The following is a 15323-nucleotide window of genomic DNA, read 5'->3' as shown; positions in this document are numbered from 1 at the left end:
CTAAACTAACTTTCTAGCAATGACTGACATACTGTTGTTATTTGACAGAAAATGCTGTACTGTATCAGAACTATAAGGAAAAAGCTCTGGACATAGATTCTGATGAAGAGTCTGAGCCCCAAGAGCAGAAGTTGGATGACAAGGTTGTTTTCCATTATAAGCCCCTGAGGTCGACGTGGAGCCAGCTTTCTGTGGTGAGTTGTGGTACTTGTGTGGCCAGGGACAGGATCTCAGGGGGACTTGAAGCAAAGTCTTCTCTTACTCGCTGCTGCAGTTTTTGGCTGAAATTTGTCATCATCTTTTTCATCTCATAAGAACGACGTGGAAGTCCCAGTCAGTTACTGGTCTTTGTTTCATAAAAAAAAAAAAAACCAACAAAAAACAAAACAACAAACAATGAAACCATGTTCATTTTAGAGTCCTGTATTTGGCAAAGACACAACTTTACTGATTCATAAAAAAAGGGTAGTGTGAGTTCACTGAAAGGGTGAATTAGACTAAAGAAGGGCTTCAGTTAGTTGCTGCTGGATTGTTCTAAATCACTGCGCACCAGCTCTTAAGCTGTGCAGATGTTTAATGGCAAGCATTTTGAGGAGTGGAGAGTGGAGCTGGGCGTGCTGTGCTGTCCCTTGCACAGCCGGGGAAGTGTCTGCAGGCTTTGGCAGAGCAGCATCCTTAAACAAAGTGAATTCAGCTGTTCTCATCAGGGCTGCAGCCTCACTGCCCTCCCTGCTAAGAACCTGACAAATTACTGCTAACACCTGATGCTGCCACAGCTCTTTTCGTACATGAAGGAACCATGAAAGTTCCTAAAAGTGTTTACATGGTTATTCTTTGATCATTTCTGTGGCTTCTGGAGAGATATCCTTAAAACGAAGGGTTTGGGATTGTTTGGAGCTTGTAGAATGTTGTAGGTGCTCATCTCTGGTGTTAGAGATTATGCCATGACAAGATCACCTGGAGTATTTGACCATCAGCTCTGTATATCCCAATAAATGAGGGATTAAGCCTCAAGGAGATCCCCAAAGGCTGGTTAGATAATCTGATTAGCAGAGCTGTCTCACAGATGCTAGTGACCTTTTCCAGTTTCAAGTATTGAAAGATTAATCTCTCTGCTTCAGTAATTATAAAGAAAGAAAGACAGTGTGGTTTTGAAAAGATGTGCTTTAATTTTCTTTTTCCACCAATCAAATACTTAAAATATAGTTCATTTGCTTCATATTGCAAAAAAGAAGTGTTTATAATGAAGTCAAATTGGTTTTTGTGCCTTCTGGGCAAACTAGCAGTTAAATGTTCAACAGCTGAGGTATTTTGGAAAGAATGCTATTTAGTAATAATAAAGATAATTTCAAAACACTAATTTGCTTTGAGATACAAATAGCATGAAGACCATCTCAGGAGGAGAACTGTTCTGTGCTGTGCTTGACTTACAGAAACCAACTGGTTCTTTACTGCTCCTCACGCAGAAACTTGGGCACTGTCTGTATTTGATTTATGAGATTGGAAGTAGGGAGTGTATGGGAAAAGGTGGTGCATGGAGAAAACAAAATCTGGGAATCTGAGACTTGTAGTGACTGTGTTTATAACTCTGGAAAAATTACATGCTGTCAATGTGTATTAAAAAGTTAAAAAGTGAGTCTGGAGCTGTCGCAGGAAGTCAGCTGGAAAATGTCAGCCCTGGGTTTCAGCATATGCTGGGAAAGGAGGAGGATAAAGTCTCTGGTGTTCATTAGCAGTGCCTGTGCTGGGAGAGCCAGGGCACATGCAGAGGGATCCCCTCTGTCTGCAGGAGCTTTCCCTGGCAGCTGCTGCAGCTCCAGCCACCTGTGCTTGAGGGGTAGCGCCCTTCAGGTATGGAGTTGTCAAATTCTTTATGATAACCATAATAAAAGGGGTGTTTCTGTCTTCCTGAAGTGTATTCACACGTGTTGATCTTGGTTGTGGCTGGTTTCTCATTCATGTAAAAATCAGCTGCTGTCAGTGGCTTTATGGAGCCACTCCCAGGGTCCCTGTCCAGGGCTGCCTCCTCCCAGGGTCCCTGTCCAGGGCTGCCTCCCTCCAGGGTCACTCCCAGGGTCCCTGTCCAGGGCTGCCTCCCTCCAGGGTCACTCCCAGGGTCCCTGTCCAGGGCTGCCTCCCCTCCGTGGTGCCAGCCCAGACCCCTGGTGTGACTCTCTGGGGCTGTCAGGGCTGATGTCTGCACTGGCTCCCCTCTCTCTCCCTGTAACAAATGGTTTATGCCCACTTTGTGTATGGTGCAGCCATTTAGTAGATTTAGGTGAGTTCCTCCCCTTCAGCACCTCCTTGTTTTGAAGGAAGTTTTGTCCCTGACCAGAGTTCCCCGGTCCTCCTTTCATCCTTTGCTTCTCACCTCCGTGGTTGAATCGGTCATTGCTGGGGAAAAGCCAGGCCAGTGTGATGACAGCAGTCATGTTGGGCCTCTTCCATTCCTTCTGCTCATGTTCCTAGCTTAAATGAAGTTTTTGTTTGCTTAGTATCACACACATGACGTTTTTTAGGTTATTTCAGCTTAAACGTTTTGGGCATGTCAGAATTAGGTGTTGAATTGTCTTTGGCAGAAGTGGCCAAAGCAGTGTCCATACCTGGGCTCTGTCTCTTGGGAGTGTTGCTGTTGATGGGAGTGCCAGGCTGGGCCCCTGGGTGAGTTCATGCTCCCTGAATTCACGTGTGCTTTGTGGGACACACCCGTGTGTGACAGCAGTGACCACGGAGCAGGGCTGCGGGTTGGAGCGTGAGTTCAGCACTCCCCAGGACCCCCGGCAGTGTCTGTTAGCAAACACTCAGTCTGGGGGATGTGTTGGTAGCTATTTCCTGTGCTGGCATACTTTTAGAAAACTCCTCCACTGCATCCACAAAAAAGTGACATTGCACCTTTCAGTGCCATTGCACTTCTTCAGGAATGCTCTGAAGCTTTCAGGCTGCTGATTAAAATGTACTTTAATTGTTTTGTAAAAAGACATCTAATTAGCTCTTGCTCAGCATCCAGAAGTGTCTGCTTGTGGTGCTGTGGGAATCTGGGGCTTGTGTTCCAGAGGACAGTGGCTGCCACGCTGGAATGTTGATGTTGCTTTCACAGGCATTTACCTGTGAGTCTGTACTTTGCTGTGCAGACCAAAGTGTGGCACCTCTTTGTTCCTGCTGTCCAGCATTGTGGGGCCTGGTGTGCAGGAATAAAATGAGGAATAATATATCCTTTAAAATTCCAGGGAACAGGTGGAGCAAGCAGAGAAAGCTGTTGATGACAGTGTGTTAGGAGCTTTTGGAGAGGACTGACAGAAACGTGTGTGAGGTCTGGTGTCTGTGATGTCTCTGCTCCATGAAGAGAACAGAGCCTTGCACGTGTGTGGTGCCGTGGCCCTTTCCCCACCCTTGCCCTGGTGCTCTCCTGAGCTGGGTCCTGTGTTTAGAGCTCCTGTAGAGCCAGGCCCTCCTTGGTGCTTTGCTCTCTAGGTTTTAGTTGTCCTGTTTCTCTTTTCAATCACATTTCCCCACAAAAGGTATTAAAAATACCAATTGATTTGTTTTTTCAGGTGAAGAAGAATGGACTGTCAGAAGCAATCAGCCAGGAGGAAAGGAAAAGACAGGAGGTACTCTGTGCTTTGGGGCTGGCTGCTCAAGGCTGCACTGCCCGCCTGGGGCAGTGCTCTGGTTGTTGATAAGAGTTCAGTGCTTGGCTTGCTGCCCTCCAGGGCAGCACAAATGAACCCAGTCTGTGCCGAGGTGTCTGTGTCCATGCCAGGGCTCCTGGCTGCTCCCTGCACCAGCTCCAGGCAGCACCAGGGCTGCTGCTGTGCCGGGGAAAGGGTGACATTAACCTCCAGCTCACAGAGAGGGGAGGTGGCACGTGAGATTTTATAGCAGTGAGGAGCAAAGAGCAGCTTTTACAGCTTTTTTTAGGGCTGTACCAAGCCCTGTGGGCAGTGCTGGGCACCGTGTGCCTGCTGGAACCCAGCTGGTCCCTGTGCCCTGCAGCAGGGCAGGGGCCTCCCTGCGGGCAGCAGCAGCACCTGGCACTTGTCTCTTCTCTCTCTCTTTCCCCTGTGCTCTTTGTGCCCTCTTCATCCACCATCCTTTCTCCCTTTGCTCCTGTGTCCACTTCATCTGCTGTCCCCTCCTTCCTCACTACAGGGGCTATGCCAAGGGCAGTGAGAGGTGTAGCCTGGCCTGGGCAGCTGTGCCCTGCAGCTCCTCCCCAGGTATGTCCTCCCACAGGAAACCCTGCAGCAGCCCTGCCGGGGCACTCTGGCCAGTGCCTCCATTCCTCTGCAGGACATAGCTCAGCCTCCTCCTGCTGGGAACCCTTGGAGACCAGGCACATATTTCAGTCTGTCCTTTAGGAGCCTTTAGTCCGTGTTTCCTGGGCCATACTTGCATCCTTTCAGAAAGAACAACTTCTTTGGATGCCTTTTCAATGTAAAGTCTTTATTGTTACCAAAAATGTTTTCATGTCTGAGGGTTTTTTATTTGAATTTTAGATGCCAATTCTTTCAGTAATAAATATTTTTAAGCTGTAGTTATATTACCAATTCATGCTTTTGCTGTGTTTCTTTTCAACTGCCTTTTATTCTTCCTTGATCTGTTCTCTAAATTGCATTTTAGAGCCTATTAGATTATTTTATAGTATATACATTGTCACTGCAGAAAAATGTATTTGTTTGTCTTCTGCCTTGATTAATGTCCATGTCCTGTCTTCATACACGCCCCATCTTTCAGATTCTGTTAGTGAGATGGATCTCTGTGCATATTTTGGCTAAAGAAAATGTGTTACAGACTGATTTGAACTAAAATTATTTTCAGTAGGTCTTCCCTTGCCAGCCTAAAATAGCTGTGTATGTGTGTGCCAACTGCAGGGTGCACCTGGCCCCTGAGAGTGTTTCTGTCCTTGGGGTTCACACGTGCCCTGCCCTGGTCTGGTGCAGGTGAGCCCCAGAGCAGCTTCAGGTGCCCTCCAGGGAGCTGCCCCCAGCCCCGGGGGTGCCAGGCACCCTTCTCTGGCTTTCCTTCTCCAGATTGTGTTTGGGTCATGGTGAGGTGATTCTCCCTCCCTCCCTTGCACATCAGAGGTGTCTGCCCCACTGGTGCCTGTGCTGTGCCTGTTCCCAGTCTGGGAGGAGCCCACCAGGGCCCTCAGCCTCCAGCCTCCCCCTGTGCTCTTGGGGCTACAGGTGGTGCTGAGTTGTCTTCAAGCTGCTGGTTTGCAATTCCATTGAAAAGTGAATATAGACTTCTTAAAAAAGACTTTTTTCTAGTATTAAATCACTTCTTTCTAATTAATGAAGCAGCTACTGTAGAGATGAATATTTAAGTCATTAGCTTACATCCAAAACTTTGCTTCGCACCTCTGCTCAACATTTTGTTTTAAAGGAAAAAAGCCCAGTCACTAGTAAGTCTCTTCTTTCCCCCCTCCACTTTGTAGGCAATATTTGAGGTGATATCTTCTGAGCACTCCTATTTGCTGAGCCTGGAGATTCTGATCCGGATGTTTAAAAATTCCAGGGAACTGAGCCTCACAATGACCAAAACAGAGAGCCACCACCTCTTCTCCAACATCACGGATGTTTATGAAGCAAGCAAAAAGTAAGCATGGCATTTCTGTATTTGACAGAGCTGTACATCCTTAAACACAATAGCAGGATTCTTTTGGAAGCTGAGTTAACCGTATTAGTGGTGAGCATTTCTTCCAAAGCTCCTGCTGGTTTGAAGATGGGAAGTCCAAGTGGCAGAGATACACACAGGGGTGTGAGCAGGGCTGGCCTGGATTTGTGTCTCTGAAAATGGGGAGGGAAGGAAAGCACAGAGGGAATCGTAGTCGAAATCAGCATCCTTCAGATCTAAACTGTTCTGAGCTAAATGCTGATCAGGCATTCAGGCCTAGTCCTTACAGTGCATTAGATAAAGCTTGGTCTGCCCTGTTGAGCTGTTAATTTGGGCTGGAGTTCCATCCTTGCCTGGAGAGCTGCTGGTGCCAGGTGATGCAGAGGGTGCTGTGCTCTGGGACTGCCCCCCGTGGGGGCACCAGGGCTGGCTCTGCTGCCAGGATGAGCTGCTGTGCCCTGCTGCTGCCTTTGGGCAGGTCCTGCAGCCTGCAGAGGAGCAGGCACAGCACAGGCAGTGCCTGGGGAGCAGGAAATGGCAGATCTGACATGACAGAAATGCAGAACAGTCTGCTTCATGACTGCTAGTTACTGCCAGTGGTTTTTGATCCTGGACATGCATATGTATGTGCTCTCAGAGTACTTCACACCCTTTCAAGAAGTTGCTGAATGCAGCTTTGCTTCCTTGCAATTTGTTCTACATTCACAGCAGCAGGTGGATTATGTGTTCCAAGTAACTACAGCATCAAAAGGTCTGTGTTGCTTTTTTTATCCCTGATTTCCAGTCCGGAGTGAGCACAGTGGCTGAAGGATGCTCGTGGCCTCCTGAAGATGCTGAGTGGTCTCAGCTGTAGCTCTGTACAGCTTTACAGAGATCTCTTTACCTGTGGAACAGAGAAATGTTGGCCTCCTATCAGAAGGGGGCCTGAAGGCTGAACAAGGATTCTGAATGGTTTTTTATTTTGTTCCCCCTTCTTTTGTCCCCGTTGTAGAAATTGCAAAGTTGTGAATTCTTCAGCATTAAACCCTCATGTACCTTGGTGGAACTTGTGAAGTTCCATGTTCCCAGTCATGGTAAAGTCATTTGTTGCCTTTTTTCTCTGAGACACCACAAAGTCTGTGGAATTTGACATCTGTTGTGCAGCAGTTTGACTTTTGTCTTCTGAAGTTCATGCAGCAGCAAGATCTTGGGTTTTGGAGGTTGATGTGCTGTGCCAAGTGCAAACCCAGTTTAGGGGCTGTAGAGCAGGAGGACATTTGGGTTTGGTTGGGGATCCTTTGTCCCTCCCATTCCCTTTCTTTGTCTCTTGCAGGTTTTTTGCCAGAGGTTGGGGTTGTGTGGCCCCAGAGCCACCCCAGTGTGACAGCAGTGGTGTCAGGGAGTGCAGCTTATCCAAGTCTTTATTTTCAAGGCAAAGTTCCTTTTACAGGTACTCCTTAGGAAGTGTGAGGTGTAAAAGCAAAGGACAATGGGGGTGGGGAGAGCGGTGCTCCTAGGGGAACTCTTACATCCCTTTTGATTAATAGTCTTCAAAGGAAGTGGGAGGGAGAGGGAGAAAGAGTGGAAAAATACCACACTAGCCTAGAATATAATCTTATTCTTTCTTGTCTGTGAAGTCTCATGGTTTAAGAGCTTGTTTTTTTATGACTTGGGGTAAAATGAGAAGTCATAACCCCTTTTTAAACTTGAATGAAAACATAATTTCTTTCCCAAGTTTTGCAATACTGTTAAACTAAAACAAAACTTTGTGCTGCTTTTGAGCAACATCATTTGTGTAAATAATGGAAGCGATTTTAAACCAGATACCAGCTTGATATCTCCAACTGTTGCTCTCCATTTTCAAGGTGTTTCAAAGTAGCAGAATCCACCCTTTTGTTATAAAATGGGGCAGATAGTAACTCCATTTATAGTAAAGATAATAACATTATAAAATGTTATAAAAATAAATCTGTCCCATTCTGCTGAATTTTAATCAGCCTTTGCTGACCTGACTTTGAGTGTAGTTACCAGTGGTTTTGGTTGCTTGGGCAAAGTTTGGTGAGCTGAAGAACCTGAGCTGATAAAAATACTGCAGAAAAACCTTTAGTCAGAACTGCTTAATGCCTCTGTCTAGGAACTCTGACTGGGAACATGTTTAATGGAAACTCTCCAGCAACACCAGGACAGGCCTGTAGTGCCTGACAGGGCCATTCCTGGGGGAACAAAGCTGCCTTTGTTGGAAGCAGAATGCAGAGAGCAGAGACTGTCTCTGCTTTTGGGAGCTCCCTGGAATGTCTCTGACAGAGGGGAGTGGAGATGAATAATCTGTGCAGCACATGCTGTGTGTGTTTATGGAAACCTCCTGGAAGGTGGCTTCAGGGAGCTGGAGCTCCTTGGCCCTGGTGTGCTGTGCAGCTCAGAGGTGCTGGAGCCCAAACTCTCCCTGCTCCAGCCCCGGTCAGGAGCTGCTGGACTGGGCTGGGGGTGCCAGGCAGCCCCTGGGCCAGGAATGAGTCAGGAATGCAGGCTGAGACATCAGTGCCAGGGTCACAGGCAAGTGGGGAACAGCTCCCCAGGAGCCTCTCTGGGGAAAGAGGAGTCTCAGGGACATGAGGGAAGTGTCTTCAGAACAGTGGGTCTGCAGGGTCAGATCTCCAAGTTTATAAGAGAAGGGAAAGCTTTGGCATTTGTGCCTTCTCTGCTATTAGGTCAGCAAGAGACAGATGCTTCTGTGATACCAGAGCAGCATTAGCACAAAAAGATCCTAACAGAACCATTTTAACAGATTCTGTCTGATTTCAAACTCTGTGTCTGAATCACAGAATCACAGAATATGAGCACTGCGGCTGTGATGGGCTCATGACTTACCCAAGCTGTTCCCATTTCCTTGTCCCAGTGTCTCTGGGTGCAGTTATTGGCTGAATGGACATTTATTGTCCTGCAGGTCCCACCTCTGGCCAGGTGCTGAGGGCACCTTCCTGCTGTCTGGGAGTCTCTCTGGATCAGGTATCTGGGCAGGGCTGTGTGGCCTTCCCTGGCCCTGCATTTCTGCCAGAACACTGGAAATGGCTGGAAGGGCCGTGGCTCTGCAGTGGGACAGGCCCTGGAGCGTGGGCAGGTCCAGGGCTGGGTGCAGAAGGAACAGACAGGCTGCAGGCTCAGCCTCTCCTTGCTGGGCTCTGCAGCTGCTCCCTGGATATTGCCCAGGTGCATAAAAGGTGTTCCATGTGCTGGGTTTGCAGGGTTAGGTGTTATATTTGTGTGTGTAGCTATGTGTTGGTTTCCTTTATTGAGACTGTGGAACTCACCAAACAAACTCATTTCAGTTCTGCCCTTTAATCACCCTCTCTCCAGCCATTTTTGTGGTAAAACCTGATTTTGATTCAGTATAAAAATCCTGTGGAAATAAGACTATTTTCCCATTTTTACTGTTTTAAATCCCCCTCCCCTTCCCTAAATAACAGTAATGCTGCAGATGTTCAGATTCTGTTCCTGATGAGAAGGGTCAGATTTGGAAAGGTTCATCAGAAATATCTTACTTGTAGCTGAAGTCATCTCGAGTTGTCAGCTGTTACTCTGGTGCTCATATCTGCAGGGGGAAGAAGCTGAATTCTGCTTGCTGCCACTCCAGTGCTTTCTGTCCCTGGATGGTGTCAGCAGCACCCTGGAGCTAAACCTGCATTTCTGAACTTGGCCCTCGGCCTTCAGCAGTGTTGCAGAGTGGATGATGCTTCTAAACAATGCAAGGGCAAGATCAGGGGAGTCAAATTCTGTCCTGTGATGTCCTTTCTCTTAATTGGATCTAACGTTAACCAGAAAAGTCCTAGATTTAACAGAGATGTTTGTGTAAATCCTTCTGACATTCAGCAAAAAAAGCTGCACACATAACAGCAAATTCCTTGTTGGTTAAATGGAATGGAATCATTCCATCCCTCAGTCCTGAGCTTTATGGCAGAATCTGTCCTAAAGTTGTACATGAAAGGATTTATTATGTGTCTGGTTCATTGATTGTGTCTAATAATTAGCAGATTAGGTGTGGAAAACTACAAGTTTGATTAAAACTTTGATGCAGGATTTCCTTATGGGACACACTGGGAGATGGAACTTTGATTTCCCTTTTTTTTTTTGTGTGTGTGTGTGTGTTCCACTCTCCCAGATCTTTACTGTTCTCACTGTGACTGTCTCTGCTGATGTCACTGATGAAGCACCAGATAAATTCTAAAGGTGGAAGTTGTGGCCCAGCAGGGTCCAACACCTTGTCACTGTGCCATAACACAGCGGGAAATGCTGGATTTCCTCATTTCCTGAGCAAAGTGAATTGGCAGCAGTGGGAGGTTCTCCCAGCCATAAACATGTCCAAGCAGAGAGAAACAAATCCCAGTGTGGGATGGGGCTGTGCTGTGCCTCCTGAGACACTGCAGGCTCCACACCTACAGGCTCTTTTTGTGTCATTTTATTATTTATGTGCCCCTTGGGGCTGCTCCTGACACTAAACCCCAGATCCACAGCACAGGAGCAGTCTGTGACAGCTCACAGTGTGTTGTGCCCTAGGAGAGGCTGTGTGGGGGACAGGAGGGTGCCCTCAGCAGTGGCAGGGCTGTAACAAATTCTGCTCAGCACCTGCAGGCAGAGCCCTGTTTATCAGCCAGGGCAGCTGCAGTTACTGTGTCAGAACTCCACAAAAACAAAATCCAAAACCAGGCCAAAATCCCCTTGATTGTCGTGGTCTGGCTGACCCAGTGAGAGCCTGGCAGCCACTCCATGCAGCAGCTGCTTCTAAGCACACCTGGAGATGCCTTAATTTAGTTAAGCCCTGCTGTTCATCCTGTTCTGCTGCTCTCACATGTTTAAGGTGTGTTTGCAAAGCAAACTGTGGAGAACATCACTTGAAAAAAGGTGGCAGATTTGAAGAGCCACTGTTAGTGAGGAGAAAATGGAATAAAGGGCTGAAATTAAATAAAGCAGATTTCAAAATACTGGAGCCTAATGTGAGCTCATGTGTTTTAAGTATTTCCTAATATTTTGTGTGCTATATGAGAATCTTTGTATGAACTTGTTGACTCCAGGGCATTGAGGAATTCTTGCAGTGAATGCTGGTGTACAAAGGCTGCAGCCAGGACAGCTTTTCACGTGAGGGGTGACCTGCAGAGCTGGTCTGTGAGCAGTTCCCCCCAGACAGTGGGGACTGCCAGGAAGCATCAGGGAAATCAAGGTGCCTTGGGAGCACTGGGAGTGCAGAGAGCAGTGGGAGGCTTCCAGTAGAGAGAGACTCACACGTGGGACAGAGCACAGACAACAGGGAAGTTGTCAGAACAAGCATGGTTAGGGGAAGAGCCAGCTCAGGATTTTGGGTTCTGTGCCCATTTTCAGTGTTTCCAGTCTGTGTTTGGTTCCAGTGGAGGATTGCAGGATGTGGAGCACTGTGCCCTGTTCCACATGGCTTTTGTCCTTGGCTCAGCAGCCACACACAGCTGCCTTCCATCGAGCACTTCTGCTGTTGTGCTGCCTTTAATTGCAAGAGGAAATGTGTTAATGTGTGTTTGAAGTAGTTTCATTTCTTTTCCAACCCCATTTCTGGAAATTCTGGTCTGACCAGCTCAGTGATGCCGTTTGGTTGTGGCAGTGGGAGAGTGGGAAGTGCCTCTGCCAGTGCTGCTGCTGAGCTGCCAGGAACTGCAGCACCCCTGGGCTGTGTCCTGCCAGCACTGCTGAGCTGCCAGGAACTGCAGCACCCCTGGGCTGTGTCCTGCCAGCACTGCTGAGCTGCCAGGAACTGCAGCACCTCTGGGCACCCCTGGGCTGTGTCCTGCCAGCGCTGCCCCGCCAAAGGAGGGACGATGGCCTCACCCTGGCACAGACCAGCTGTCATCAGTGCTGTGGGTTGTGTCAGGTGAATGTTGTGAGGGAAAGATGCTATTTGCATGTAAAAGTCGGTTTTAACCCCCCAGGTTCTTTGAAGAGCTCGAGGCAAGGCACCAGAATAACATTTTCATCGATGACATCAGCGACATCGTGGCGAGGCACGCGGGCTCCACCTTTGACCCCTACGTGAAGTACTGCACCAACGAGGTGTACCAGCAGCGCACCCTGCAGAGACTGCTGTGAGCATGCACAGCCTAAACCTGTGCCTCCCAGCCAGGCCGGGCTGTCCCTCACGGGCACCTTCCTCTGAGGGGACTGCGGCCTCTCTGGGAGCTGCACAGCCCCCTCCTGCCACAGCTCATGGCTCACACTGCCCTTCCTGCATCAGTTCAGTGTCAGTGTGACACTGGCCCTGTGTGGCACTCCTGGGTCTGCCCCCACAGTCAGGGGTGCAGCTCCTGAGGTTTAATGTCAGTGCTGGGGCTGCTGGATCTGAGGGAATAAAGCTGAAGGCTGGGGTGGTCTGACTCCTGCAAATCACACCTCCTTTTTTATAAAATAATGGTTTATTTCAAACTTAGGAACTTGCACAATCGTTTGGTAAAACACACCATTGAATTCTTTCATCCCTTTCCTTCCCAGAGCCACCAATCCAGCGTTCAAGGAGGTGTTGTCCCGGATCGAGGCCCACGAGGATTGCCGGAGTTTGCCCATGATCTCCTTCCTCATCCTCCCCATGCAGAGAGTCACTCGTCTCCCCTTGCTAATGGATGTGAGAACACCTACTTCCCTCTCCCCTTGCTGCTTGTTCCTGCAGTGTTCACATCCTCTCCTACTCGGTTCTGCTGCTCTCCAGCCTCTCCATGCCTTCTCCCTTACACCAGTCCTGGCTGTGGATTGTGGATTCCTGCTGCATTTGTTTGCTGGCTGGGACTGGGCGCTCCTGCTCCCCCAGTCACAAGTTAAATACTTGGATGTTCCAGTAGGACAATTGTACAGTAAAGGGTCAAAATGGTTCTGAAACTCAGAAGGGACCAGCACAGGAGTTGTATGTGGTGCTGGGATTGAAATGAACCCTGCAGCTGAGAACCAAGCCCTGCTGTCGTGTGGGTTGGGTGAGGGCCCTTTGGCAGGGAATGCTCTTGGGGAGCTGAAGGATGGACTCCGTTCCCAAGGGAGCTGTGTGTGGGTGGCACTGGGCTGTCCCTCCCTGTGCAGTGACCAGGGACTCAGAGAGAGGGGTGGAAGTGCCAGGGAGTGTTTGGCAGGCAGAATTCTCATCAGGAGTTGGGGTATTTCAGTTAGGGTGCCAGGACTGAGTGAGGAACTGGACCTCCAGCCGGAGTGCAGATTGTGACCAGGCTCAGATTCCAGCACTGGGAGGAGCCAGAAACAGAACTGATCATTTTGTTCTATGTATTTTTAAATTGAACACTGATGAATTTGATCACCTGGATGCTTAGTTCATGCACAGATGTTGAATTCTCTCTTCTCTGCAGTACATTGCGAGGTAAAAAATGGAATAATAATCCAGTATTCCTGCAGTGTGTCACTGGGGGAGCCTTCTGCTTCTTGGCTTTTGCTTTCCTATGTACTTCCTTCCCCTCTTTGGCTGAAACAATCTAAACAATCAAATCAAGCATTTTATTTCCCACTCTTTTCAGTTTTGTTTTTTTGTTTGGAGATGGTTGTATAAACCCATTCTTGAAAGGTGCAAAGCATCCCTTTGTTCCCAAACCTTTCCAGGGAGGCATTCCTTAGTGTGACCAAGTGCCCACTGTTCCCTCTTTATCTCAGTCCACAGCTGGCACTCAGCTCCTGGATTTCAGTTCAGCTGTGAAATCTCTGGGGGCTGCAGTCTGTGCTGCTTGGTCCTCTGGAGTAACTGATGTTTGGTTTCAGACTATTTGCCAGAAAACCCCCAAGGATTCAGCAAAATACGAGAACTGCACGCAGGCTCTGAAAGAAGTCAGCAAGGTACGTTCTCAGGTTATCCCTGTGTTCTTCTAGGGAAAAGGGGCTGTTTTCCATGCATGAATAATGAAAAACACTGAAGCATAGAAGGTCTGCATTGCTGTATTTAAGGGAGGGCACTGGGGACTGGGTTTGTGCAGAATTGCTGCTCCCTGCCTGGGAGAAGGTCCCGAACTGGATGATGCCGTGGTGGCTCCGGGTTTGTGTGTGGGAGCGGGGTGGGAAGTTAATCCAGCTGGGAGGAGAGTTTGGAGCTGATCATCAGCTTGGAGCAGAGCAGTGGCCCTGCTCAGCCAGGGCTTGGGCTGACCCTTTGTTCCCCCTGGGGAGTCACAAATGGGGGGCCCCTGTGGGATCCCTGGGTGAGGGGATCGGGGGCAGCCCCGGTCACTGTGGCCCTGCAAACACCCTGCTGGGCTGGCCGTGGCCCTGCTGGGCTGGCCGTGGCCCTGCTGGGCTGGCCGTGGCCCTGCTGGGCTGGCCGTGGCCCTGCTGGGCTGGCCGTGGCCCTGCTGGGCTGGCCGTGGCCCTGCTGGGCTGGCCGTGGCCCGGCTGGGCTGGCCGTGGCCCGGCTGGGGTGGCCGTGGCCCGGCTGGGCTGGCCGTGGCCCGGCTGGGGTGGCCGTGGCCCGGCTGGGCTGGCCGTGGCCCGGCTGGGGTGGCCGTGGCCCTGCTGGGCTGGCCGTGGCCCGGCTGGGCTGGCCGTGGCCCGGCTGGGCTGGCCGTGGCCGTGGCCCTGCTGGGCTGGCCGTGGCCGTGGCCCTGCTGGGCTGGCCGTGGCCCGGCTGGGCTGGCCGTGGCCCTGCTGGGCTGGCCGTGGCCCGGCTGGGCTGGCCGTGGCCCGGCTGGGCTGGCCGTGGCCCGGCTGGGGTTAGCAGAGCCCTTCCAAGGAGCAGCAGTCGGTGCTGGAGGCCCCGGGCCCTGCTCAGCCCTCTCTGGTTTGCAGCTCGTGCGTTTGTGCAACGAGGGCGCCCGCAAGATGGAGAGGACGGAGATGATGTACACCATCAACTCCCAGCTGGAGTTCAAAATCAAGGTAGGATGAGGATCATACTCCAGTGTTTTAATTTTCGTAGGAAGTGATGCTACAGCACAAGGGATTTTGAATAAATGCTGAGTGAAGAGTATTCTTGGCTGTAAAGATAAAGCTGCTGTGAAGATTTTGGCATTAGGAGAGAGGCCAAAGGCTCAGTGCTGAGATTTGCTTGTGTACCTGATGGGAAGGGAGGGCCTGGGAAAACACTTCCAGGCCAGGGAAGGATCCAGGGGGTGTTTGTCCTTCCCCTTAAGGGTGAGAGATCACAGATTTCTATTAAAAACTTCCTGTACAATCAGCCTTTTGTAGGAAACAACCAGTCATAGGTAGGGGAGGTTTATTGGACTTTCTTCAAGTATATTTATTGTTTCTATTCAATGTTTGCTGCAATGCTGTTTCTGTAATTGATGTCTGATACCATTACCAATGAGGATTCTTTTGGGAGAAGATTGTTCCATTATCAGTGAGTGGAGGTTGGTTCATGGTGTTAGAAGCACAGCTCCTGAAAGGCTCTGGGTCAGGCTTGGGGCAAATGCAGTCTCCAAAAAGACATTTTCAACTTGGCCTAGAGTATTTTTGTTCTCAAATTTGGTCTTAAAATTGAAAGTAATAATATTTGGTTATAGCAACAGCAACAACAAATGCAGCAATTCTGGGCAAGTGACAGCAGAGCATTTCCTGACGGGTAGTAACAGACCCAGCTCTGCAGCCAGTCCAGCCCGGTGTCAGGGCTGAGCTGCTCTGGGCTTCCACTCAGACCCCGGGAGTCCCTCGGGATCTGGGCTGCAGGGTCTGGAGTCCCTCACCTTCCCCCGGGACAGGATGTGCTGGCTGTCCCTCCCGTGCTGTCCATCCCT

The 15323-nt window shown here is 49.6% G+C and overlaps 1 protein-coding gene across 1 annotated transcript in view; it reads left to right on the top strand.

The window, feature by feature from the left end:
- ARHGEF26 (Rho guanine nucleotide exchange factor 26) overlaps positions 1–15323 on the top strand; it is a 29139-nt gene that overhangs the window by 5434 nt on the left and 8382 nt on the right. Inside the window, exons 3-9 of the mRNA XM_063408510.1 lie at positions 49–194; positions 3552–3608; positions 5438–5598; positions 11544–11696; positions 12100–12229; positions 13360–13434; positions 14377–14466. Coding sequence (XP_063264580.1) covers positions 49–194; positions 3552–3608; positions 5438–5598; positions 11544–11696; positions 12100–12229; positions 13360–13434; positions 14377–14466 — 812 coding nt within the window. The remainder of the gene's footprint in view (positions 1–48; positions 195–3551; positions 3609–5437; positions 5599–11543; positions 11697–12099; positions 12230–13359; positions 13435–14376; positions 14467–15323) is intronic.

This window comes from Prinia subflava, chromosome 11 (genome assembly GCF_021018805.1).
Source record: "Prinia subflava isolate CZ2003 ecotype Zambia chromosome 11, Cam_Psub_1.2, whole genome shotgun sequence".
In the NCBI taxonomy this organism is placed as follows: domain Eukaryota; kingdom Metazoa; phylum Chordata; class Aves; order Passeriformes; family Cisticolidae; genus Prinia; species Prinia subflava.
The sequence above is the reverse complement of the archived record's forward strand: the minus strand, read 5'-3'. Positions and strand labels throughout refer to the sequence as shown.